This window comes from Cynoglossus semilaevis, chromosome 20, assembly GCF_000523025.1.
Source record: "Cynoglossus semilaevis isolate Cse_v1.0 chromosome 20, Cse_v1.0, whole genome shotgun sequence".
NCBI lineage: Eukaryota > Metazoa > Chordata > Actinopteri > Pleuronectiformes > Cynoglossidae > Cynoglossus > Cynoglossus semilaevis.
In genome coordinates, this window is record NC_024326.1 from 7,096,256 (window position 1) to 7,120,858 (window position 24,603).

The following is a 24,603-nucleotide window of genomic DNA, read 5'->3' on the forward strand; positions in this document are numbered from 1 at the left end:
CTAAAAGAGAGCAGAGATTGTGGCAACAGTTTAAAATGAAAAACAAATACAGTACTTGAACATAAATATGTATATTTATATATTATGATATTTTAATATTAATATTGTTTTTATTTCTATATATCTGTAGATATGTTTCATATGGCTAGAGTGTTTTCTTTTGTCATTTTCAGACACTACTTTTTCAAATTTATGTTCAAAAGCTGCAGCTTTTCATTTCATCTGAGCTTGTTTTCCCCCTCCTATTCTTGGCCATTATATAACAGTAATACACCTTATATAATTATGCTCCTGCCGGGGTAAACTAGGTCGTGCAGGTATTAGACGTGTAAAGATGTTTTAGTGCCACCTAGTCTTCAGATTAAAGAAGCTGAGAGCATCCAAAGGCAGGTTCTACAAAGACGGCGCTAGTAAATAGCTGTGCTCACCTGCTGCGACTGAATACGACCTGTTGTCTGAGTCTTCAATGGGAAGGACAGATGAGATTTACGGAGGCCTTATCTTTTGCAGTCAATGTCATTATTTCTATTGGACCACTGTGTTAAAATGCCAAGAGGACCGCAGACACCTTGGTGTTCATATCTAAATACTGCACAAGAGGGGAAGGGGAGAAGATTAAGTGCTTTGTGTTGGAAAGCTGTGTCATATCCACAGAGAAGGGATCAGAATAAAGAGCCAGTGTTTGTTTAGGCCCCACCAAGTAATCCGGCATGGGCGGAGTACGTGAATAAGCGGCATTAATATGCATTTGTAGAACCAAGTCAGTACGCGCCAGAGTCATGTATGGCGAAAAAAATCCTGAAAAGATCTTCCAGTCTGTATTGTCCGCTCCCTTTTGAAGACATTCTTTCTTCTGCCGTTGAATCACAATGTAAATCCCATGTGAATCTCATTTGATTCCAGAATATTTCAGCGCTCGAACCCACCACCGCCGACAACACCACCTTGTCTTCCTCCCCAATAGGTTGTAAAGGTTAAGGCTACGTCCCAGCACAACATTTATCTCCAGCGATGCCATACATTGTGTCGATGGAAGACCCTCCCTCGTGCCACGTTGGTATTTCCAGTGCCACGTTTGACTGAATGGAGGAGGCCTTTGTGCTCTAACTCCTCTCTGGCCCCAGGCCATACACATCCAGTCTGTCATCCATTGATATGCTTGGCTTGCCGTTTTATAATTCATATTGAACGCTGCGGGTCCATGGCAGGGAGATCATGAATTATCAGCTAAACCATGGGAGATTCACAGATGACTGGTCAAACTGTGTGGTGAGAACAAGCACAATGAAGGGTGAACATCAGATGTATCCGTCTCGCTTGGAAATTCTGCCAGAAATACAAGGGTTCCTGCAAGTATTATAGAAATTCAACAGATTTTTCTCCAGACAGTGATCAAATATATGCATTTGCAGAATTACTGATTAGTCTTTTTTTTTGCATTTTTTTCAAATACAAAGAAAAGAGGAAAGTTGTTGAGCTTTATAAGAATCACTTCTCTGGTTGTTTACATCAGGCTTTTTAACAGGCTGTGAGGTTTTTGTGTTTTCACTGAAGTAAAGTTAAAGTGAAAAGGCCACCATTGGGTGTAGAAGGAGAAACCACTCTACGCTTGTTTTTTGCTGCTGTTCAAGAGTTATTTTTGAAGTTGCAACAAAAAAATGAAAAGTGTGTCTTCAACTAATTTGGTGCAGAAACTACTGCTGACCTAACCCTGTTTTATCTGCTCTTAGGGAATAATGAATTAATAACCGCACTGATACCATCATGGGTATAAAGGTAGGCTCAGACCAACTTCAAAGGAACAGCGTCCATATTTCAGGTCATTTTTGTGGATAAAAAAAAGGATCATACATACATTTTTATTGAATAATTAAGCAAAACAATATATAGTTTAATTACAATACAGAAGCTGTCAAAGCCGGCTTTGGCGATAGATTATGTTACCATATCGCATCCTGCAGAATTTAGCTTTAAAGTCAGAGACAACACTGGATGTTTTTTGTGTTTTGTTGCCAGGTACATTACAGTTTTAATTTTTTTTAATTGCATTTTTAACAGGACACACCGACATTCCTGGAAACCTGGTTTGTACATTTTCTTTATATTATTGTACAGAAATGCTTTTTATAATAATAATTTTTGGCCTGAAAAGTTTTCAAACCACCAGAAAAGATGCAATTGAAATGAGGCAGTCACATGAATCTCCAGGATCAGTATTCCACTCAGAGGAAATGAAATACAATATCACCCTTGATGGGGTCATCCTAGATTTATTGCAGTAGCGATATCCTGACTGCATTTTTGGTAAAGCAGAAAATGGTAAGAACTTTTTTTCTCTTCACTCAATAAGGGAATATAAACCTATTTCCCTTAAAAAAGCGAAGCCTGTGCTTCACCAGTGTTTAAGTGCAATTATAAAAGTCACCGTTACGTGTCCGTCTGATGAACAATCAATTACTTTAATGGACCAGGGAGTTTCTGACAGTTTGATTTCATTTGTTAAGCATGCTTTAAATCTTCCTCGCCTGAAGCATCGTGGAGCCATTTAATTCACACCCTTTATGGTAACAACTTGTACAAACATTGGACCAGATACACACCTTTTCCTTTTTTAAATTCTCTCTGTACGTTTTTTTTTTTTTCTTCTGCTGGCAGACTAATTCAAATAATAGATGAGACCAGTTTGCAGCCGCAGAGCAGTTCTACCAGAACCTAAACTTTTACATTTGCTCAGTATAACTTGTCGCTTCACAGGAGGGTTCAGCTGTCATAACAAAGTAATGCACTTAATCTTGAGAGGAAGCAGAAGGGTTTCAAATAAAATTAAGTCCGCACTTCAGAAAGATGTAGATTTTTCCTCCTGTGTGTGTGTGTGCATGGGAAGATGCATGCCAACAATATAAATCTGGTTTGGAACGGAGACAAAATTATTTATAGAGTCAACAAGAACCTGTTAAAATTTACTGTGGTTCAGTATTCACCCAGCACTTTTACAGAGCTGGAGGGCACGCCAAAGCTAATTCCATTCCACTAAAGAGCACACGAGTTAAACAAACATGCAAAACAAAGGCAAGCACGTAATGTGAAACACTGAAAAACACCGCGTTGAAAGAATCAAAGCAGATTGTTGCAGTAGTGTCTGAAAAATATAATTTTCTGACTCAACAGAGAGGCAACCCTTTTGAAATGTAAAAAGTCTGAAAAAATTTGAGAAATGAAGTGAAACTTCTGGTCAGGCCGGTGGTGGAAGTAACCGAGGGTCAAACAGTCTTAAAGACACCTCACCGGCTGCTGCTTTTTCAAAACAAATGCTAAACAATATCGTATGACGTCATCAAGTCGGAACGGGTTCCCACAGTTTTAGCCTAATTGCAACCTAGACAGCAACACATGTGTGTCCAAGGTCTGGTTCTGCTACTGTTGACCAGATCTGAGCCACACACTGGCCACACTGTTGCCACACATCAGCCAAAAATGGTCTCGGAGAACAATAGTAGCCCAAATATTGATCTTATAATGCAGAAGTTCCTAAACATTTTCTACAGCGTCTGTCTTTTGTGGACAGGGATGTTGTCGACAACCCCACATTGACATAAAGTTCTTGCTTATATGCGTCTACATGATGTAAACACTATAACCTCTTTAAATGGAAATGTTTTTGCTGCGCCCTCCCCACAATAGCTGTATGACCCTTAGGGTCATCCTCCTGTAAAGTCCTTAGCTACAGCTTTGGTAACAAGCAGCTTTCTGACAGATCACTGAGTATGAAACACATATACGCTACTGACGCTGCACACGTTAGTGTGTTTTGATCACGTATGTGATTTTTACGGCTTCACAAGCCACCGCGCTGCCTCTGTCAATCACTTCCCTGTCACTGTGCTCTGTGAGAGTGTGTGAAGAGCCAGGCTCACACTCATACTGACAGTGGCAGAGCGGTGCACTCTGCGGTGAAGATCTGAGGAGCATCGACCGAGTTGTCAAAAACATATCTGTGGATCCGCCATCAGTTTTCCACTTAGACGTGAAGAGCCCGACTAACTGTTTGCCATTAAGGCTGCCTTTGTGCAAAAATGTCAATACGAGTGTGCGGATGCAGAATAGTGCGTGTGCTCACAGAGGGCTGTGAGCGTCAGGGCTGAAGTGCAGCATCTGTTTTATTAGTCGAAAAACAAGCAGTTAAAGAAAAGTTGTGAAACTTTTCAAGGTTTCAGTAAATGAAAGCTAAAAGCCTATGTGTTTCAGACTAACATGTCAGCTCTTTACAACGTATGGTTAATTAAAAGAAAAAAGCATTTTATAGTGTACAGAATGTCATCAACCCTAATATATGCTCATATACCAGGGTCATTTATGCCATTCTAATGACCTGATACATACAGTTCATATATTATATTAGATTAGATTAGATTAGATTAGATTACAGTGTTGCATATATTTGAGAATAAAACATTTGTTTGTGCCTCTGTATCTTTAAATGTATGTTTCGCAGCTTTGTGTTTTATATAATTTCTAATAGCACACATGTGTATCATTAGTAAAACCATATGGTGTCTCAAATCCATTATCAATGTTTGCATAAAATTTAATTTTATATAGAATCAAATGCCTCTTATAAGTGTTGAATTGACCACAATAAATTAATTATAATGACCAATAATTATGAATACATACATCAATCATATTTTTTTTTTATTGTGCTTACTTTTCCTTAATCTGTTTAAGACTTAAACTAAGAATTCAGGAGCAACTCGACAATGAGTCCGAGGCAACTGACAGAGAGCTAATGCGTTCCTTCACATGACATAATGTCAACAAATGCTCTTTTGTGCTGAAGGTGCAGCCACGACTGTTGTTGTTCTACTCAGGGTTTTTCGTCAGCACCTGTTTTCCTCCGTCACTCGTACTGTACCTTCACAGAATGTTTTAGCCTGCTAACACCCCAGGTATCTCCTCAATCTCTTAAAAAATAACAGCTGCTCTGTTTGGAAGTAAAAAAAAAAATAGAAATAGCCTTTGGTTATTTCCCTCTTCTTCTCAAAACGATAGACAAAAAAAAAAGGCAGGGCTGAAGAGCTGGGGCTAATAACACTCTTATCACCTTGTCTTTACTTCTTTGTAGCACAGGCACTTGTGCTGTTTTGTCTGTAATTAGTTTTTGGACAGTATTTGATACAAAGCACTTGGCTGCATAATGAAAGGCGAGTTTTCACAGCAGGTTATCATTTTACTGTAAAAGCTTGTAGCCATCGGTTTGCGATCTACAGCTGAAATAACAAAGGCTTCGGCGTACATTCTTTCGTGCACGTGTTCTGTTGGAGCACACATCATGTCAACATCAAAGAATGTTGCTGTGCTTTTGTTTATATATGTATGGGATTTTTTTTTATCTCGCTCAGTTTTGATTGGATAGCGCTAACGTTAAATTCCATATGTGAAGGTCATGTGATTGCGCTGAGGCTCCTCCCTGTGTCTGCAGGCTAACGTTCACTCCAGGCCACGAATGCAGGTTTGCTGCACTCACTGTATTAGTAATCTCCTCAGGCTGGCAGTCTGTGCCACGGAGCATGACCACACATTTTTGGTCCAGGAATTAAATGTCACCTTAGGGTGTGTCACCTGCAAACAAAAGGCCACCAGCAGATTTGCAGATCTAAACAGCCTACGATAAGGGAGCCCTCTCCTGCAGCTCAGGAAATTAAATAAGTAGGCAGAGAAGGGGGAGGGAAAAAAAGTAAGTGAAATAGTGCAGAACAAAGAGCGCAATTGTTTGCCGTACACTATCAGCATGCCTTCCCGTACCGTCTTTTCCCACTGAGCTGGTGAGGCACAAAGGTCTCGTCTAAGACGAGGAGCAGGAAGCTGTCTGTCATCAGGATCTCCCCATCTGTGCATCTCTTATCAGCACGCCTGTTTTCTACTTGCATTGACCGGAATGCTTGTGGAAAGGAATGAGGCAAGGTCATCAGACTCAAGTCAATCCCACCGGTTAGTACTCCAGGGACAGCAATGGATAAGTACTAAACAGTACCAGGGTACATTTCTATGTCTTTCTAAAGATTTAAATATCAGAGAAAGTCGAGAGAGAAATGCAGCCAAGACTGAAAAGTGTCCACGTGTCTGTCCATAAGTATGACACGTTTCTAACAAGAGGCAATATCCTGGTGCTGTATAAAGGCTGTTCTCTCCACGGACTCCTTCAACCTGCCAGCAAGCTCACATGATCGATGGTAGCAACAATAGGACACATTTTTCAGTAGCTTTACAACCAGCAGACACCGAGTTAAAATGTTAACCAACCCCAAGCTTCAGCATTGGTGATACATTGTCTTTCACTAGAAATATAATTGCAAAAATGTCAGTGATATCTTGAGGCAGAGTTCTTCAAATTCCTCTGGCATTAAACTTTTTTAAGACATTGTGGTGTTAGTAATACTAAGTAAAAGAAAATAACCAAATACATTTTTTGTCCTGTTGTTCACAAAATGGAAGAATATACAAAGTTTATCTGCAAGAAGAAAATTAAAGATCAAAGAAACCCCCAGAGTTTAGAACAAAACTAAAGGAGGTAAAAAATAATAAATAAAATAACAAAGATCTGAAAAGCTCAGATATACAGAAAAGAAACTGATTTCAGAGACTGCAGCCCGCTGATAAAACACTAGTTAAAGATTTAGCCCTGTCGCATTTCGTGTGTCAAAAAAAGTTTCTAAACTCCTGTGCAGGAATTTATTTTTGAAGTTTGAAGACCATTAAAACTCGGAGGATTCCTCTACGGAGTACTGAAGAAAGGTAATGACAGACTGGAGGAAGATGATGGGTACTGGAAGCGTGTCATTGGGGCAGACCAGATAGAATTAGAACTCTTTGGCTATAGATATGGCTTAGAGAAGACAGGTCAGCGCACATCACCCCACGAACCACTGCCCTGAGTCCATTAGTTTCCAAATGTTTCCTGCAGTTTTTGTCAAGAAAAGATGAACTGCAATTTCTCCCGTGTGGCAATAGTTCTGCACCCCTATAGGGTCCCGCCCTCCACTTTGGGAACCACTTCCATAATAAAACATGGAGGTGAGTGTATATTACTGTTGCTACAGTATGTATTATTGCATTGAAACTGTAAAATTAAAATGAACTTTAAGTTGGGTTAAACCAGTGTCCAGGCTGTACCGTAGCAGATATTCGCCTCTACAGACTGGGCAGGGCTCCTTTGTTGTCGTTGGGTTGAACGCTACTTAAAATGACTGCAGTCTTCTGTTAGGCAAGACTGGCACAGAACTGACTATTAGGAAGATAATATTCTTGACCTTGTTTTTCTTGCCTTTTGGAAATGTTCTGTGTCTGTATGCAAAGTGAAATAAGGTCAGCGCTCTCAGAAACGCTGTGTTGAAGATTCCCTGCTCTTAAAAAAAAACTCTTGGGAAGTACTTAAAAGAAATTTAGTTTTCTTAAGGGGGCTAATAATCTTGTCCTTAAGTGAGAGTGTAAAAAAATACATTGTTTGTAAAAGTCACAGTTCGTCCGGGGTGTGATTTTTTTTTTTTTTTTTTTTAAGATAAAAACACCAAAATGGATTTGTGCCTCGGTGAATGTAATATTTGTTAGAGCGTGGTGTTTGCCCTGCATGAAGATAAGCTCCCTCATATCAGGATTGTCCATTCATTATTGACTCGAGGCCTCGATCTCTGTTCCTAGTCATCCTTGTATAGTCCGTGGCTCATTATTCATGTAATTCATGTTCCAGCTGCAGCTATTCCCAGCTCCCTGTCTATGTGATGTACTGAGTAAGCCTGGGCTCAGCTCTGCAACGGCAGGTTTGAGTGGTGGAGATGCAGAGTTGATTAGGAAGGTGGAAGTGTGAAAGCTTTACCCTGGCAAACAAGAGCAGAGACAAAAGCCTGTGATGGAGACAACCCCCACGTCTCCCCCCTCATTCTCCTCACCATCACCTTTTCTCCTCCTACGTCCTTACCCTCGGGGACACACCTGACTTATTCCGAGACGTTTTGTTGAGTAGAAAAACTAGATGGGTTTTTCTGTGCGAGGGTAAAATATAGGCTTTAGGGGGAGTTAAGCTGATCACTCAGAGTAGATCAAACCTGTGAAACCAGACTCCTGCTGCACTTTGAGCTGCTTTAAGTCACCGCTTTCTGTGTGTTTCATCAACTCAGAGAGATAGATGCAACAATATGTTATATATTGAACAAGCAATGGACTAAATCTGTCAAAAAAATAGCACTCTCCTGGGAGCGTATAGCTTCTTTTCATCTTCCAAGTTGATTTTTTTTCCCCCAACTGTTTAGCCTCTGTGACGGTTATTTGGATCTTCATGAAACAGTTGTTTTCCAGGGAGACTGCACAAGGTGTTAAATTATATCCTGCTTTCTTCCAAGTGATGCGTCCATGGACCAAACAAATGAACAAATTTCACCGTGCAACCTCTCCTCCAACGGAGTGATTCCTGTCAGGACTTATATTCCAGCACATGCTCTGCTTTGCATCTGGAGGATTATACGTATAAGTAATGTAATGATGTGCCCTGTTTTTCCACACTGCCTTTCTTTGATGTGCACCCACATGATCAAGGATCAGCCAATCAATCGACAGGGGATCAAAAACCTTGATTCTTGTGGAAGAATTAAGACCCAGTCATTACAGCTTCTGCTCTGCCTTCCCTCATCCCCCTTTTACTGCTTACTCCTGTGGGAGAAATCCTTCATCTGCAGTCTTCTGCAGCCGAGCCGTTTGTTGTGGAGAGTCAAAATAATTCACCGTGTTGACTGTGACTCAGTTGTGCAAAAAATTAAATATTTTTGTGTTATTCCAGACAGTGATTTCTGCACCATCAAAACAAGACAGTCTGTGCATGTCAAGTACACTGTGAACACAGTGGAGGTGTTAAATATTCCCTATAAAAAGGTCTACGTGTCTGAAGGAAAATCCTGGAAAGAACATGAGGACTGATTGATTGATTTGTCGCTGCAGTTATAATAGTTGCTTATAGTAAAATGACCAACAATTTCTTGACCTTAATTGGATTGAGGTAACACAGCAACAGGGAAATGTTTTTTTTTTTTTTTAGGAAATTGCTTTTTTACCAGATGTAATTGCCTGGAAGCTGTTTGGTCAGCCAGCAAGCAACAACTTATATAAAATCAGTCTAGGTCCATTTTCAAAAGAAAATGTTTGAATGATACGTGGTGAGAAATGAGACATGCAACACTCTGAGTTAATTTTTCTAGGGGTAAGTTAAAACTATCATATGTAGAATCAGCAGGGGTACATTTTTTTAACAATAATCCAAATTTAACTGGGTGGCAGTTGATAAGTTTACAGTTTACAGATAAAAAAACCTCTCGGGTTGCAGGTACCTAGTATTTTGTATGTAATAATCGACTATTAGAATCATGGGGGTAAGGGTGAAAACGTTCAGAAATGAGTTCCATGGCTGTGCTTTCCAAAGAAAAGGACAGATTTTATCATTTCAAAAGTGTCTGATTTTAAAAAGTAAAACCCGTCAGGACTCATCCCTCAGTCGCCCATAATTATATCCTTGTTAGGGGTTAAGCTGTTCCAGATTAATTTGATTTTTTTTCAAACATCCAAGTCAAACATTTAATTTTAATTTATTTCATTTTTTTATTTTTTGGAAAATAAAAAAAGCGTCCTTGGAAGAGACAAAGAGTGACTGCTGTAGTGTTTGGAAAATAACAACAAGTAGGTGGGAACTTACTTCACATTTACTCTGACATCGAGGTTTGTTTAAAAGTACTCTGCAGAACATTTTGGAAATAAATCAACTTAGTAAGCAAAAGAGTAGCTGAGATGATTGATGGCTCGCCCATCTGCAACTGTCAATTTTTTTTATTTTTCCATTTTTTAGCTGTGCACAGGAACTCCTGAAACAATGGTGAACAGTTGCACAGAGAGGAAAAATATATATATAATTGTATTCCTTCATAGCTGACAACCATAGCTGAGTTGGGAAATGACAAGCAATGCTGACAGTTTCTAAGCTAACTAGTCTGGCAGACAGAGCTTAAGCCAACTAATACTCATGCTCCTCAAGATTATGGCTCTTAAGAAAATCTCTTTTTTTTTAAATTAATTTTCATTTTTCTTTATTCTCTCTCAGTAGAGCATGAAAAGGCAGGATCCGTAGAGCTCTGTCACAAATCCTTCATTGTTTCAACATGAGTCTCTCCTCCCATCCTTTTTCCCCCTGTCAAGTAAACAAGGGATAAATGAGAGAAAAATTCTGTATGCATCAATAAAAAAAAAAGGTAGCACTGGAATTTGAAGTGGCAACTCTTGCAATTCATGCATCACCAGAGAAAAGGGATATGACCCAGAGCGCTTTGTCTAACCACAAATGGACTCGGTCGTATATTGCCAGTTTCTATTTTAGAATCCTTATATCGGAATCAAGAGTCTCTGATAGCAGCAGTCTGGGAAAGGTGGGTGTAGCCCCGGGGTTGTGGTCATGTCTGACACTGTCTTTGGAAACAATTCCCAGAAAGGTGGTCCAGAGCAGGGACTACAGTGTCATGGGAGAAGGAGCCATATGTCCAACTAGATTTTCAGTGTTTCGTCGCATTTTGACAGTTAAGATGAAATACGAGCTGCTTTCGCATAGTATCTCTCATAGTATCTCCCTCCCCGGGTGTTGTCGGTATTTGAAAAGCAGGTGTTATTTTTGTGAATCCCAAATCTCCTTTCTCATCTCCCACCTTGCTCCTGTGTATGTCACACATCTGATAGACAGACAGATAGGTTTTTGTTAAGCATTTCCAGCAAAGTGGTTGTTGAGAAGATTTTAGTTTTTTTTTTTCAGTTTCTAATAATCTCATAAATGCATTTTGATTTTAACACAAGCTTAAGATTCTGATTCGACATTCACTGCAGTAATGACCAGAAAAGAGAACAGAACAGGAGCTGAAATGGGGCGTTCTTTACATAAAAAAAAAGAAATATTTTTCATTTTGTTGTACTTGATGAATTCCCTTTGAAAATGTTCACTGGTTCACTGGAGCAAAACACACAGTGTGACCGCTCTTTTGCTCCGGATTTGGTTTCGTGGAAGCATCCCCTGCTGTTGGAGGAAAAGATTGACTCCGAGATCTCCTTATTCTTCTAAAGACGTCAGCTACCAGTAATAGAAGGAATAAAACAGCGTAAAAAGACAAACAATCTTGAAGTACTCCTGCTGTGACCACGGTGGGGGCACTCTTATTTGACTAAAGGCTACACCCTCCTTTATGCTGCAGAGAAAGCGTCTCTGTCAAACCCAAGCACAGAACAATGGGGGCCAGCCTTGGGCAAACAGGGCCATTTGCATGCAGCTGTTTGCCGTTTCCAGAACCACAAAGGCCAATCAAAGGATCCTTAATGGAGGATGACAAGCGTCAAGCAACCTCTTTGCTCCCCGTCTGCCCCAGACCTCACCACTCTGTCTGCCCTCCAAAAATGGCCTAGTTTTTTTTTTTTTTTTTTTTTTTTTTTGGAACAGTGATCAAACATTCCTTTACTTCTCTTTGTCTCTCACTCACTCCCGTCCCCTAAAGTTTATAGGGTTTTGTCATGACTGTTTCCTGAAGGAAGTTACAGGAGCACAGATGCACCTCAACACGTGTGGTGTGGTTTGGCACTGCCACCAAATGGTAACATAATGACACAAAACCTCCATTTTCTTCTGTTTCATCTCTGAGGGGTTTAACAGGCATTAAGTGTAACTCTGTGAATGTTTTCAGATCAACCCGTCTGAGCCACACTGCCACTTCCAATTTCAAGGGTGTTGATAGAAAACAAAATATGTACCAGGGTTTGTAAGGGGCGGGGGCTGGGAGTGAATTAAAGCCCGACAACAAGAGAAAAAGCCAAAACTCCCAGAATGCAACTTCTTGAGAAGTGGTTTCGGTCTTTGCTTTGCTCTCTTGAGCTCAATAGAGGGCTTAGCAGACCGGTCAGGGGTAGGAATCTGAAAAGCTACTTTCCCCTCAGTCACTCACTGACCAGAATGCATGATTGGGCTTTGTGTCAACAGAAATCACAGCCAGTTATGACAAGTCACCATGGTAATTTGACTAAAAATAATTACAACAAAGCAGTATTCTAGGTGTTCTCTGTGATTCTATCGTGTCATGGTATTCCCAGATACAAAACCAGGATGTAAAAAAAATGCATATTTTCTTTCAGTTTCGGGGCTGGAGTTGTTGAATTTTCTCCCCGCAGTTTTCTCGTCACTGTTTCCCCTGCAGCTGGTGCCCTTCTGTCGCAGTCTTCAACTGCTGCAGAGTGGAGCAGTCAAACAAAGCACAGAACGTGAGATGAAAAGCTTTTCAAACTTCCATAAGAAGCCCGACTTTCATGCACACAAACCACTCTCCAGAATCTTGCAGAACTTGTGTGAACTGGGAAAATCAACAACTACACTCAGAAACCTTTGTTGTCACAGTATTTCCTTCTTAGCCGCGCCTCACTTCTTAGATCTTCGGCAGTATCCAGTTAAGTCGAGCAAAAAAAAAAAAAAACACACTCCCCTGGATCCACTGCTCTTTCTACAGAGCAAAACAAGAAAAGAGGAGAGGAAGGGAAAAAACACACAGATTTGTCATTACGTGCCCAATTACAAGTGGACAAGACAGTCATTAATGAGACAGACAGTGTCCGCAGTTTTGAAAAGGAGCAATTTGTTCTTTAGGCCGCCAGTACAGTCTCGATCCTCCCCTTAATTGATGTAGTGTTTCCACTGCTCTTTCTACAGAGCAAAACAAGAAAAGAGGAGAGGAAGGGAAAAAAAGCAACACACAGATTTGTCATTACGTGCGTAATTACAAGTGGACAAGACAGTCATTAATGAGACAGACAGTGTCCGCAGTTTTGAAAAGGAGCAATTTGTTCTTTAGGCCGCCAGTACAGTCTCGATCCTCCCCTTAATTGATGTAGTGTTAGCCTATGACCAGAGAGATCTATACAAGCAAGAAGGAGGAGGCAAGCAGGGCACAAGCCCAATCAATCGCTAGCTTTCTGTTGACAGCAGCATGCCATCATGCCATAGTGGGCTGATAGATGAGTCCAGTCACAAGTGGACAGCCAGAAAAAGGAGGTTATGAAGGCAGATGGTGTGTGTGTGTGTGTGTGTGTGTATGGGTGCGAGGGTGTTTTATACCAGCGTCGGTCTGTCCGCTCAGAATTTTAAAACTCCATGTAATGCATTCTTTCTGTCTGCTCTCTGTAGCTGCCATGATAAACCCGTCACTCCTTCCGCACGGAATGGCTTGCAGAACAATCATTAGTCTCCGCAGTAAAGCCGGCGACTTCACTCTGTGTTTTATCATCCAGCACACTGGACAGGTTTTCTGAAAGGTTTTGGGTAATTGTAGGAGTTATTGGAAGAGATGGAGCGACCCCACGGCCCTCCACTTATGATTCAGCGGCACTGACGTCTCCTAATGAGGTGATAAACAGCCCGGCTAAGCAAAATCTACTGGCCGTTAAATAGATCATGCTATTATAATGGAATGTCTCGTGGCCGAGTGCGAGAGAATTTATACCATTTGGTCCGTATTTTGTTATACTACTTAACTGCTACCACTACTGGTGTGTTCAGAGGTTCCCTATAATACGCCATGACTTCAACATTTTATTTCAGCAGTGTATCTTTCGCAGATGTCTCTGCGCGTGAGTGTTTTCTTTTTGCTGATGTGACGTGCAGACTGACATGGAATATCATTATAAGTGAGGGAGGCACAGCGGGCTGAAATGACTTGCAGACGTGCGGGTCGGGGGTTTCAGGGGAGGAATTTCAAGCTGGACTCAATTCAGCTCCAACAATGCTATTTGCATAAGACCCTTACTGTCAAAAAGTGTGAGCATAATTAGAGTGAGGGGGCAAAGTGAACCCTGGGCGGTAAGTGTTGGTATATGACAATGCACAGAGGCTGATGGGAACACGGAAAAGGTAACATGCAGAAAGGAGGGCTAATTAGAAGAGAGCAGTGCAGAAAATACACGCACTAGCCGACACCCCCACTGGGACCCACCGTTGACGCAAACAATGGGGCTCAGCTCGCATTACTAAAATGGAGCACATTTGCATGTCGTGGTTAGATTTTAACTAATTGTTTTCTCAGGTACTGTAGTTAGTGAGCTACTTTTTTTCCACCTTGAACCTCTGGAAATCTAGTTCTGAGGGTGTTTTGTTTTTTTTTAAATACGCCTTTTTTAACAGCCTTTCCCCCCTCTCTCTTTAATTTCCATATCTCTTCGTGACAAGACATTTTATTAGTGTAGGTTCAGATTTGTATGAAATAGTTAATTTTCCCAAAAGTGGAGCTATTTGGCTGCACCTCCATGGAACTGCTGAGTTCCATGTATAGATTTTTCCCCTTGTGGACTCCAGACTGTCCTCTCTTCGATCCTCAAAGCTATAAACTAGATTATATTACACTCTATGCTGCCAGGATTCGTTTTTTTTTTTCTTTCTTTTCTCTCTTATTTTACAGCAAATGATTGGGAATGGCAAAGGGCGGGTATGACTGTAAAACACACTATTCTCATACCAGGTAGACTTTACTTTGCAGTGAAGGTTCTCTAGGGGGAGGCCTTCCTCACTCTCTGTAGCCTTTGTGTTTGCTGGAGAATTTCTGAGGTTACCGCTGGCCTCCAGTGACTGAAGATGTGATGGCCCAGCCAATATCCAAGACCACAAAGAGATGGAGAGATGAATTGTTTCGTCTTAGCCCATTCTTGTATCGCGTGTAATGGGCCGTCTGTTTAAAACTGTGGTGAAACATTGGACTGCTGTTGCCTCTTTATTTTATGCCAGTGGATTTTTACTGCATGGTGTGCGGCCTCATTGTTTGAAAGCAGCAATACTTTAAAAAATATTAGATTTTCTTTTTTTATTAATCTTCCTAAAATGATTTTTTTTCTCTCTTTGTCTACCAGGGTTCAGCCGTGCAGCCCTGCCTTTCGGGCTGGTCAGGAGAGAGCTCTCGTGTGAAGGATATGCTATTGATCTGCGTTGCCCTGGGAGTGATGTCATTATGATTGAGACGGCCAACTATGGTCGGACTGATGACAAGATCTGCGATGCTGACCCCTTTCAGATGGAGAATGTCAACTGCTACCTCCCAGACGCCTACAAGATCATATCACAAAGGTAAAACGGGGCAGAGGAGATCTCATTTCAGAAACATAAACAGGGCTTGAGGAGGAACAGTTCTATAAACACCAACTTCAAGAAAGTAAAAGCGACACTTGTATCACTAAAGATACTTGGTGCTTCAGTGTTATAGGCATAGTAATTATAATTTCGTCTTCAGTCCAACAGGAAGTAGATCTGGACTGCAGGCAGGACAATTTGGTACAATATCCCCTGAGCAATGACATCATCTTGATAGCATAATCATTATCATCACCCTTACATATGCAGGAGGATCTTCTGTGCAATGGCTAAAGGTGCACTTTTCATTTGGACAGTCTCTTTTATCTTTATCCCCTGAATCTGACTTGTTTTTTTCCCATCAGTCACTTGTTCTCCGGTTTTATTTTTTGATAAAATGATGGCAATTTTAAAGTAAAGTCAATTTCCATAGAAAGTAGAGATAGTGATTTGCAATACAATAGAACCCCAGGGTCGGAAGTGACTAACTTTCCAGTCTTATTTAATAGACAATTACTCCTGGCTATTCAAAATCGGGCCCCAAAATTATTTACTGAAGAAGGTAAAGGCGCAATTTATTATTGCGTCCGTGCCCCGAGACAGATTATTTTTAAAGTAGTGGCCTCTTCTCTTGTCACGGTAAACTCATGGTGGTAAAAAAAAAAGACAAATCCTTGCTGACAAAGACAGAGACTTTGGTGGATGCACCGTCGATGCCTCACCGTCAAGATTCAAGGGATTCATTTGTCACAGTTATACACAGTACGCTCTCCCAACCTTTTTTGGATTATGTCAAGATTCAAGGGGTTCATTTGTCACAGTTATACACAGTACGATGCACAGTGAAGAAACATATGCAGACGAAAGATAAAATAATACAAAATACATGTTCATATACTGCATATATATGTATTTATATTTGTATTTCTTTATTTTCGAACTCATTGGAAAGGTCACCTTGTCTGTGTACCCACCTACATGACGGACCATTAATCAGCAGCAGGCACCTTTATTTTCTTCATGGTTTTGTGACTGGATTATGAAGTGCCATTTGAAAATTTGAAAAACTGGGGCACAGATTAATTCTTGACAGACAAGAATTGACATCCGTGCGGCACTTCCCTTCACGCCAGCTGCATGGTGCTGCTGCCGTTGGAATCATAATCACCCTATGGCTCAAAGACACACTAAGTCACACGAGTCACACATTCCTAATTCCCTAACTGCTATACTGGGCTCACTTTGTTCAAACAATTGTAGTGCAACTGAAGTGGCTGTGCCTCAGGTAGTGAGCCATGCCCATCACTGTGCCTTTTATGCTGTTTACCGTCTCGCAGGATGCTGCCCCGTTGTCAAACGACGGCACAGCAAGAGAGACTGTGCTCCACTGCTGCTCACCCCTAGAGGTGTGTGTGTGTTTCTGAAGGACAGTGGTTGAAGTATTCATGAAAAGTAACCTGCACAGTTCATCTTCTAATGCAGTGCTCTGTCCTAGCCGTGCTGCTGTCCCCCCCGCCCATCAACACCACCAACCCCCTGACCTTATTTATACTGGGTGCCTGGCGTGATGGCAGACCTTCCTACTGGCTTTTTTACGGCTTCATTTGCGTCTTTACTCCCTTGATGAACTGCAGCACCACAAAGTACCGCAGGAATAGATCCTGCTGTTGCACTTTTCTAAATATGGAGCTCAGTCCCAGGACACCAGTGGTAGCATCCATGCCCTTCACTTTGCCTGGAACCTGCTACATTATGGATGGATGGATAGTATAGTCGATCAACATGGACTGTAATGACTGCTAACTTAATCGACAACAATTTTTAATTGTCTGTTCTTTGCTCATACATGACAGGAAGTTAAATGCAAAGATGTTTTTTTATTTTGGTTTCGTTTCAGGCACAACAAACAACATTCACCCCCTTTTTTGCATTTTATAAACCTAGTAACTTTTACATTAATTAAAAAATACTAGTCCTATTAATTAAGTACAAAAACAACAGTAAGGTGCCGCGCTATTGTGCACTCCATCTGTTGACAAGTCTGACTCCCACTTGCTGGAAGCCGCACTTCAAACCTATCTTTGTGGATTTCCCCAGAGGTGCTGTGTAAGTGAAAGCTTTGAGGAGACTCTGCACTGAAAGCTGCACCACAAGCCCTTAATCATCAGAATTATTCTAATGATTCAGATCAGAGGAAATGGATTCTTGACTGTAATTAAAGTTGATGTGATAGCCCTAGATGTTAAAGCTGTCAAGTTTTGGGAGAGCCTGATTACTCATCCTTCAGGCTGCAGTAAACTAAAACACCACAATTAGGGACAATAACTCTGCCAACATTGTGAAAATTAATAAAACGGAACAGCGCGGCAGACAGATACCGTAAACACAGATATTAAACAATATTGGGGAGACACAGCGGGGAGGCCTGCTGCACAGTGTGGCAGTTCTGCTGGTTTTGAAAATTGCGACCAGAAATAATTACCAGCCGTCAGTGCCTGTAAACAAAAACAAGCAGACAGGAATTAGATGTTTTAATATCAACATGTTTTGTCAAGTAAAATATTTGGATGTTGAGGATGTAGCAGGATAAAAAATGCTTAAAGAGGCTGATACGTATTTAACCGTCAGTCACAGCCTGTTTAATATGTAAAATGGAAAGGACTTTGCCTTTGCTCTTGTCTTTTTCAGCCTCAGGGTTTTTTGTAGGTACACAGAGTATTTCAGTACAGTACAGTCAAAACAGGTTTTGACTTAGCAATGACATATAATGCCCTATACTGTGGCTTCAGATTTAAACCCTTTGTCTGGAGTTTGCAATTATTTCCTGAGGTGGTGAAACCAAATTTTATTATTGGGACCATGGTTGAAACTGAAGACAATGTTTTATTTTTTTTTACTTAAAGCACAGGTCTGCATTTACTATAATAACCAAATGGTATGAAGTCGTCACAACAATAGTATTTCAGCCTAGGAAAATATTACGACAGGGGTGTCAAACACCCGGCCCGGGGTCCACCTCTGGCCCGGCCTGACCAGTGGATAATAATAATTGAATTTTGTCCTCATAATCATTTTCTCATTTACTTTGATATACAATCGTTTTTTAATTAACAAATGCTTTAGTTTACATTGTTTAAGAATTAAGAAAAGACGTGTTTTATATGCAGTATTTATATTAAACACATTTCTTTTTTATAAAATACCAGGGTTTTTCTTTTGCTGAACATCGAGCTCCAATGAAATGACAGCAGCAGCCGTGACCTTCAGCTTCTTGATCGCCTATGTGCATGTAGATAAAAAGGCGTTTTATTGTATTTGAATCAAATAATAGTTTCCCTTTTTTTAATCGCTTACAATTGTAGCTCAGAAGAAAACCAGTTGCATTATCAGCACTGGCACGTTTAAATTCCAAACCAGGGCACCAGTGATTAAAATAATAATATAAAAAAACGACTCCAGAGCCCTGCTCTTTCATTTGACCCAGGAAAACCTTCACAATGAAACATTCATGTGGTCAGCTACTGAGTAGAACATGAGCAGGAATCATGGGAAATTAAACTCCTCTTACAGGAATCTTAGTGCAGTAGTGATTTCAGGGAGCCTTTGTAGCAGCAGCTGAAAACAGAGGAAGCGTGTCAGAATGTGTAGCAACAACACTTCTCTTTTGTCCAGGAGAAAAGCAGCATTCAGAGATCACACACACACACACACTCACAGGAATCTTAACCGTTTCAAACCTGCTGCAAGTCGGATCCTGAACTAATCAGCAACTCGCACAATAACAATAGATTTAATGATAATTACGGGTAAAATAAGAAAGAATTTTCTGTAAACACGGTGAATCAACAAAGCGATGCGGAGCCTTTGAGCTCACTGTTTTGATTTTTGCTGTGTGCTTCACTCTCGCTGCTCTCGTGTGTTTATTTCCAGCAGCAGCAAGTGCAGCTGTAGGCAGCTCTTTGAACAACAACACAAAGCAACCTTCTGATAAACAACAGCATACAGCCCAGGTTGGACATCAGACGGAGGCAGCAACTGGCTTCTGAACATAGTGGAGCATTTAGAATCTAAAGAGCCACATGTTTACCTCCACGGTTGATGGAGACCCAAAGCTGAGCTGAATGGAAAGATATTGAACTCACATTCACGAACTGAAGACGCCTCTTGGATGCGAAGTCTAGTTGACACGGACAGACAAGAACGTTCACGGAGAAAGAGAAGCATTTCAATTTTTTGAGCTATATTCTCTTTGTTTCCTAAACGAAATCCACAACACCGCGTTGTATAAAAGCAGTGCGTCATATATTATGTGAGCTATCTGCTAAATATAACTGCAGCTGACATGTAGCGGAGGAGAGAAAATTATTTCTGGAACTACCTATGTGGAAAAATAAAATATTTAGCTATGTTAAGCCACAGGTATCTCAGAATTATTCATGAAGGCAGTACATGACTCACTTATGTCTGACTGGCACTGTATGTCAGTAAAAAAGAAAAGTTTAAACAAATCTACAAGGTCCAAATATTTAAAAAATACGACATAGAAAAAGTTAAATAGTACAAAAGTATCCCCCGGTGTGTTTAAATCCCATCTACTGTTACTGTTTTTCCCACGTAGCAGCACGACTTCAGCTACAAAAACAGTGACTTTCTTAATTGCCGCTGGAACCATTTATCTGCGATGTTTAAAGCACTGCTTTTAGGACTAATGCTATTTGTTCACTTCCTAATAGGTTTTGCACCTTTTATTCATTATGACTTTAATGTGAAGTAATCCATTAATGTCAAGGTTTTTTTGTTGAGCAAATGCAAAGCAGGGTTTTAAATAAGTCTCGTTGTGAAGGCAACATACATTACCCTTTTGTATGCTCTACCTTAATAGCAGTTAAAAGTGCACGGGCGAGGCTTAATGTTTTTGAATCACCATCACACCCTCTCTTACCCCCCCCCCCCCCCCCCTCCCCCCCCCCCCCCCCCGCACACACACACACACACACACAGACCTTTTCTACATCCAGAGCAAACCTCTTGAATTACTAATGTTTCTTTGAATGTCGTGTCTCATGTTGAAACGTATGTCCATCTTGAAAAACGTCTACTGACCTTCTGAAATATTCATCAAACGCTTGCAAATGGTAGAATGTCCTACTTTGGTGCCTTTCTTTCCTTGTTTGCCTTTGCTTCTACTGACTTTTTTTTTTTCTCAATCCTTCGGCCCCTGGAGAGCTTGATTGAAGTTAAGCCAATTTCACCCTATACAGTAGTTACACAAACTCACTTCTTCGGTGCTCTTTTTTTTCTCTTTTTTCTAATTTACATCAGCTCCTGTTTAAAGCGCCCAGGCACATCGACAGACGCACATTAAGGGACATTTATTAAATCAGAGGAATAACAACCTCATAAAACCCGACACGGCCACATTGTGTTTGTTGCTCATATATGCAGAGGAGCAGCTCTGTTTCAGCACAGGTCACTCATTCCAGTCTGCTGCATGCCATCGCCACCTGTTGTTTGTGTTTTAATGAATGTCTTCCCCTTCAATAGCAGTGAGAAGACGCTGTTAAGGGAAATGCCATCACTAATTCCTAACAAGCCTTCAGCTGCTCTCACTTGGTTCTTCATTATTATGTCCATGCACTTTCATTTTGCCTCCTTAATGCTTTCATCTCTCTCTCTCTCTCTCCTCCTCTCCCTTCCTCAGTTCATCAAGATTTAACATAGAATATTTTAGTGTCAGCCCAGACTTGGATTTTCAACAGTTTCATTGTTGACATGACAATGAACTTTTCCTGCTCTGACTTGTTAATGTTGTCTTTGTCGAGGCCCCTTTGTTGGAACTAATCATGATGAAATCTCTCGTCAATCTTTTTTTTTTTTTTTTTTTCGTAGGTGCAACAACCGTACGCAGTGTGTGGTTGTCACCGGCTCTGATGTCTTTCCTGATCCCTGCCCTGGCACCTACAAGTACTTAGAGGTCCAATATGAGTGTGTTCCTTATAGTAAGTACATCTCACACACTCAGTAGTGTTTGTGTTCAAAGTGTATTCATGTGTTTTATGAACAACAAGAACTATTTAGAGCCAGTCATTTAAAGGTGTTTTTTTACATCACTAATGAAAGAACATTGTTCCTTAGATGAAATTAAATGATGCAGATGACAGATCTGCAGACTTTATAAATGGTTTAAGCCTTAACAAAATAGAGAATGGATCAATAAAGATGTCATATATTGAAATTCTCTTACAAAGGTGGATGTAAAGTTGTTTTTTTTCTATGAATCTTTAAAAATAGAACTACTCCTAGATGTGTTGTTGAGTGGGATATTTCAGGCTGGACACAGTTTAGGTTAGTGTGATCAAAGAATAAGCACATATAAATTCAGCTCTGGTGTGTAAGCAGCTGAATTTAAATTCCCTAAAACGTCCTCAGTACACCTCATCCCTGGTCATCTGAAATGTGTTTTTCCATTACAGTGGTAGTAAGTGGATTTTTTTTCCTGGCTTGTGGCGCTAACTGCTTTCAGAAAGTACAGTTTCATATAGGCAACAGCGAAATCTCTTTCCAGGAAATGTTTTTTTTTCTTCTCATACTAAAGATAATATGGACCTGAGTGTGAGTGAACTGCTCAACTTCCGATAAAGATATCAGTTTACACTGCTGTAACAATCAATGAATATAATTTAATATCCATGTTGTTTTTTGGGGGCAAAAAAAAAAAAAGAAAAAATCAAGGAGAATGAATGACATTAAGAAGTTTTAGACGTACATACTTTCTTGGTCAATAAAATGATCTGCAGGACCAGGGTCAACAAGGATAAGGATTCTTTCATATTGAGTGAATTTACCCTTTAATTTTTTTTGAATGACATTAAGAAGTTTTTGTGTTTTTCTGCTGACACAATCATAGAGTTTATGTAGCAAAAATAGCTAAATTATAGGTTTAACATTGCAGCACAAACAGGAAGACTTTGTGGGAGAGGATATTAGAGCATGTTTTCAAAAACTGTGTCATGTTGATATATCTTTCCTTCTCTTCCTCATGAAATTGACTTTTTGCAGTAATTCAATCCATTGTACTAAAATGTACAAAGTCTAGTTAGTACTCCCAGTTTCACATGTGGTCTGAACTGCAGGGGCCTTTAAGCGTCTAAAGAGAAAGCTCACTCCAGTAGCATATTTGCAGCTAAAAGATAGCATAAATAAAAACAGAATGCTAGATTTCCATAAGGGTTAAAATATTGATTCAATAACACAAAACAGAAGTCACAGGCTTGTTGTATCAAGCCCCTGCTGGCCAAAAGTGACATTGCAGCCACTCTATGTGACTATGAAATATGAGAGTCTAAGAGGACATTCATTTTTATAAACATAAACTCAATGGTTGCAAGTGCAAATGCCTTTACAGCTACTCAGAGAGTGCAGACCTCCACCGTCGGGGCCTGGAGTGTGTAAATTAGGCTTAAAGCTGTCATTGTTTTAAACTACATCTGTACTACTGGGTTTAGGTTTATCAGGCTAGACGGTGCAGAGGTTTATGTGTGTGCACAGGGGGCTTCATGACGGCTCGTACGAGTACGTACTTAGTATTTATGATGACATATTATAAACATTTTCACCTCTTCTTTTTTCCTTTTTCAAACAGACCTCCCTTTCACCTCCTGCTGCTCCCTCCCTTCACTAACCTCTTTGCTCTCCAATTTTTTGAAAACTTTCAATTATTCACAGATTGTCTCTGGTTCCAAACAGCTCCACAAAAGAAAGCCTGCATTAAGGCGACTGTTCATTCTTCATCAAACGACCTCTCGCAGTCCTTGGCTCATTTAAGGGGTTTAGTCTGTAATATTATCACCGTGTCATGTTTTTACGTGTGTGGGCGAAGAAGTTTGGATTCAACTTTGGATTTGTGTTTATAAAGTTTGAACTCCATCCACTGTTGATACAAGCTAAAAATAAAACTCTTGGGGTTTAATCTGCTGAAGTATGACCGAGAATTATTTCTCTTCCTGCTACTTAGGACGTGCAATTTTCCAAGGATTTGGTCTGTTTTTGTTGCTAAATGCATTTTGGTTGGTATTTTATACGTGTCGGTATAAAAAGATGAATGCAGTGAAAAGTGTGGCATTTTGCTAATTCACAGTCATAACTGTTTTTATATCCTAGGACGGGAGGCCAGTGAGTAATCAACACTTTTTTTCTCCCTCCCAGATTCTCTTTTTTTTTCGTACAGCACGGCGGTTCATCTCATGGTCGTATCCTCCGACTAATTCTTCTCTTTGTGACTGCTTGATGTCTCATGATAACCTTTCTCTCCCTTTTGCACTCTTTTTTGCTTTCTTTTCCAATGCCTGAAATAGAAGTGGAGCAAAAAGGTAAATCAGTGGTCTGGTCCCCCCCTCCCCCCTCCTCCAGCTCCTTGTTCTGTGGTGTTGAGTACAGCTCCCCTCACGTCTCCCACCCCCACCTCCTGATTGCCTCTCCTGTTAAATGCTAAACCCATAGGAGGATTGTTTGCACCCATGGAGTCCAAATAAATTCCAAACACGATTTAAAATGACACCCACGGTCGTCTTATATAGTTTTTGTTTTTTTTCCACAATGTGAAAGAAAACACCAACTGTTGGTGTTGGTTTGTTCCAGAGAATCTTGTTTAGCGTTCTACTGACTCTTGTTGAATGACTAGCTGTTTGTACTTAAGAATCTCTGCTCTTATTTGGCTCAGCGTGTAGTCTGCTTGGCCAAATCTCTGCTGCACCCATAGCACGTAACGTGAAGTAGCAGTGATGGTTGAGTGAGATTGGCACAGATCTAAAAGGAGTCTCGAACGAAGGCGAGCAATTATTGTTGTCCAGAAACAATTAATTACAAAGCAACCAAAACGGGAACGTTGCCAAGGCCTCTCTCACCCATCAGTGGTTAGTTTTGGTTTTTTGCCACAAAAGTTGTGAAAATTCCTCTATCACTTTTCTATGGATTCCCCAAACACACTTTCATTTTACCTCTGCTTTGCTTCCACCTCCATTGACAACATGTTGTCTACCCACTCACAAGATGTGAAGTCTGTTCCCTTATCATCTTAGTTTATTACCTCTGTCATGTCAGTATGCATGTCCAGTGTCGCCATTACACAGTTATTTATGTGGAAATTGACAACAGGGACAAACTGGTATGATAAGGAAGAAAAAAAAAATAAAACAAACCTCAACTTGTGATCTCTACTTCTCCTTTCATTTGCAGGATTTTTTTTTGTTATTCTTTTCTTTTTATATCCCTGTTAGGATGTAGGAGCAGAACCCTGAGATGCAAGTTGTACACATTGATCATTCTGATGAATCGCTATGACACATTCATTTATTTTCCCTTTTCCCCTGCATCATTAGCAGTAGAACAAAAGCATTAGTTTAAATATTCCTACAAATCCACAGTCCCTGATCTTGAGT

At 40.4% G+C, this 24,603-nt stretch overlaps 1 protein-coding gene across 5 annotated transcripts in view; it reads left to right on the forward strand.

Annotated features, from left to right (window-relative positions):
- Positions 1-24,603, forward strand: part of adgrl2b.1 (adhesion G protein-coupled receptor L2b, tandem duplicate 1) — a 105,527-nt gene that overhangs the window by 28,459 nt on the left and 52,465 nt on the right. For 4 of the 5 annotated variants that reach the window (XM_017042450.2, XM_017042453.2, XM_025066264.1 and 1 more), the window contains exons 3-5: positions 14,950-15,163; positions 21,056-21,165; positions 23,521-23,535. In XM_017042450.2, coding sequence (XP_016897939.1) covers positions 14,950-15,163; positions 21,056-21,165; positions 23,521-23,535 — 339 coding nt within the window. The remainder of the gene's footprint in view (positions 1-14,949; positions 15,164-21,055; positions 21,166-23,520; positions 23,536-24,603) is intronic. The other variant, XM_025066265.1, reaches the window with a different exon arrangement.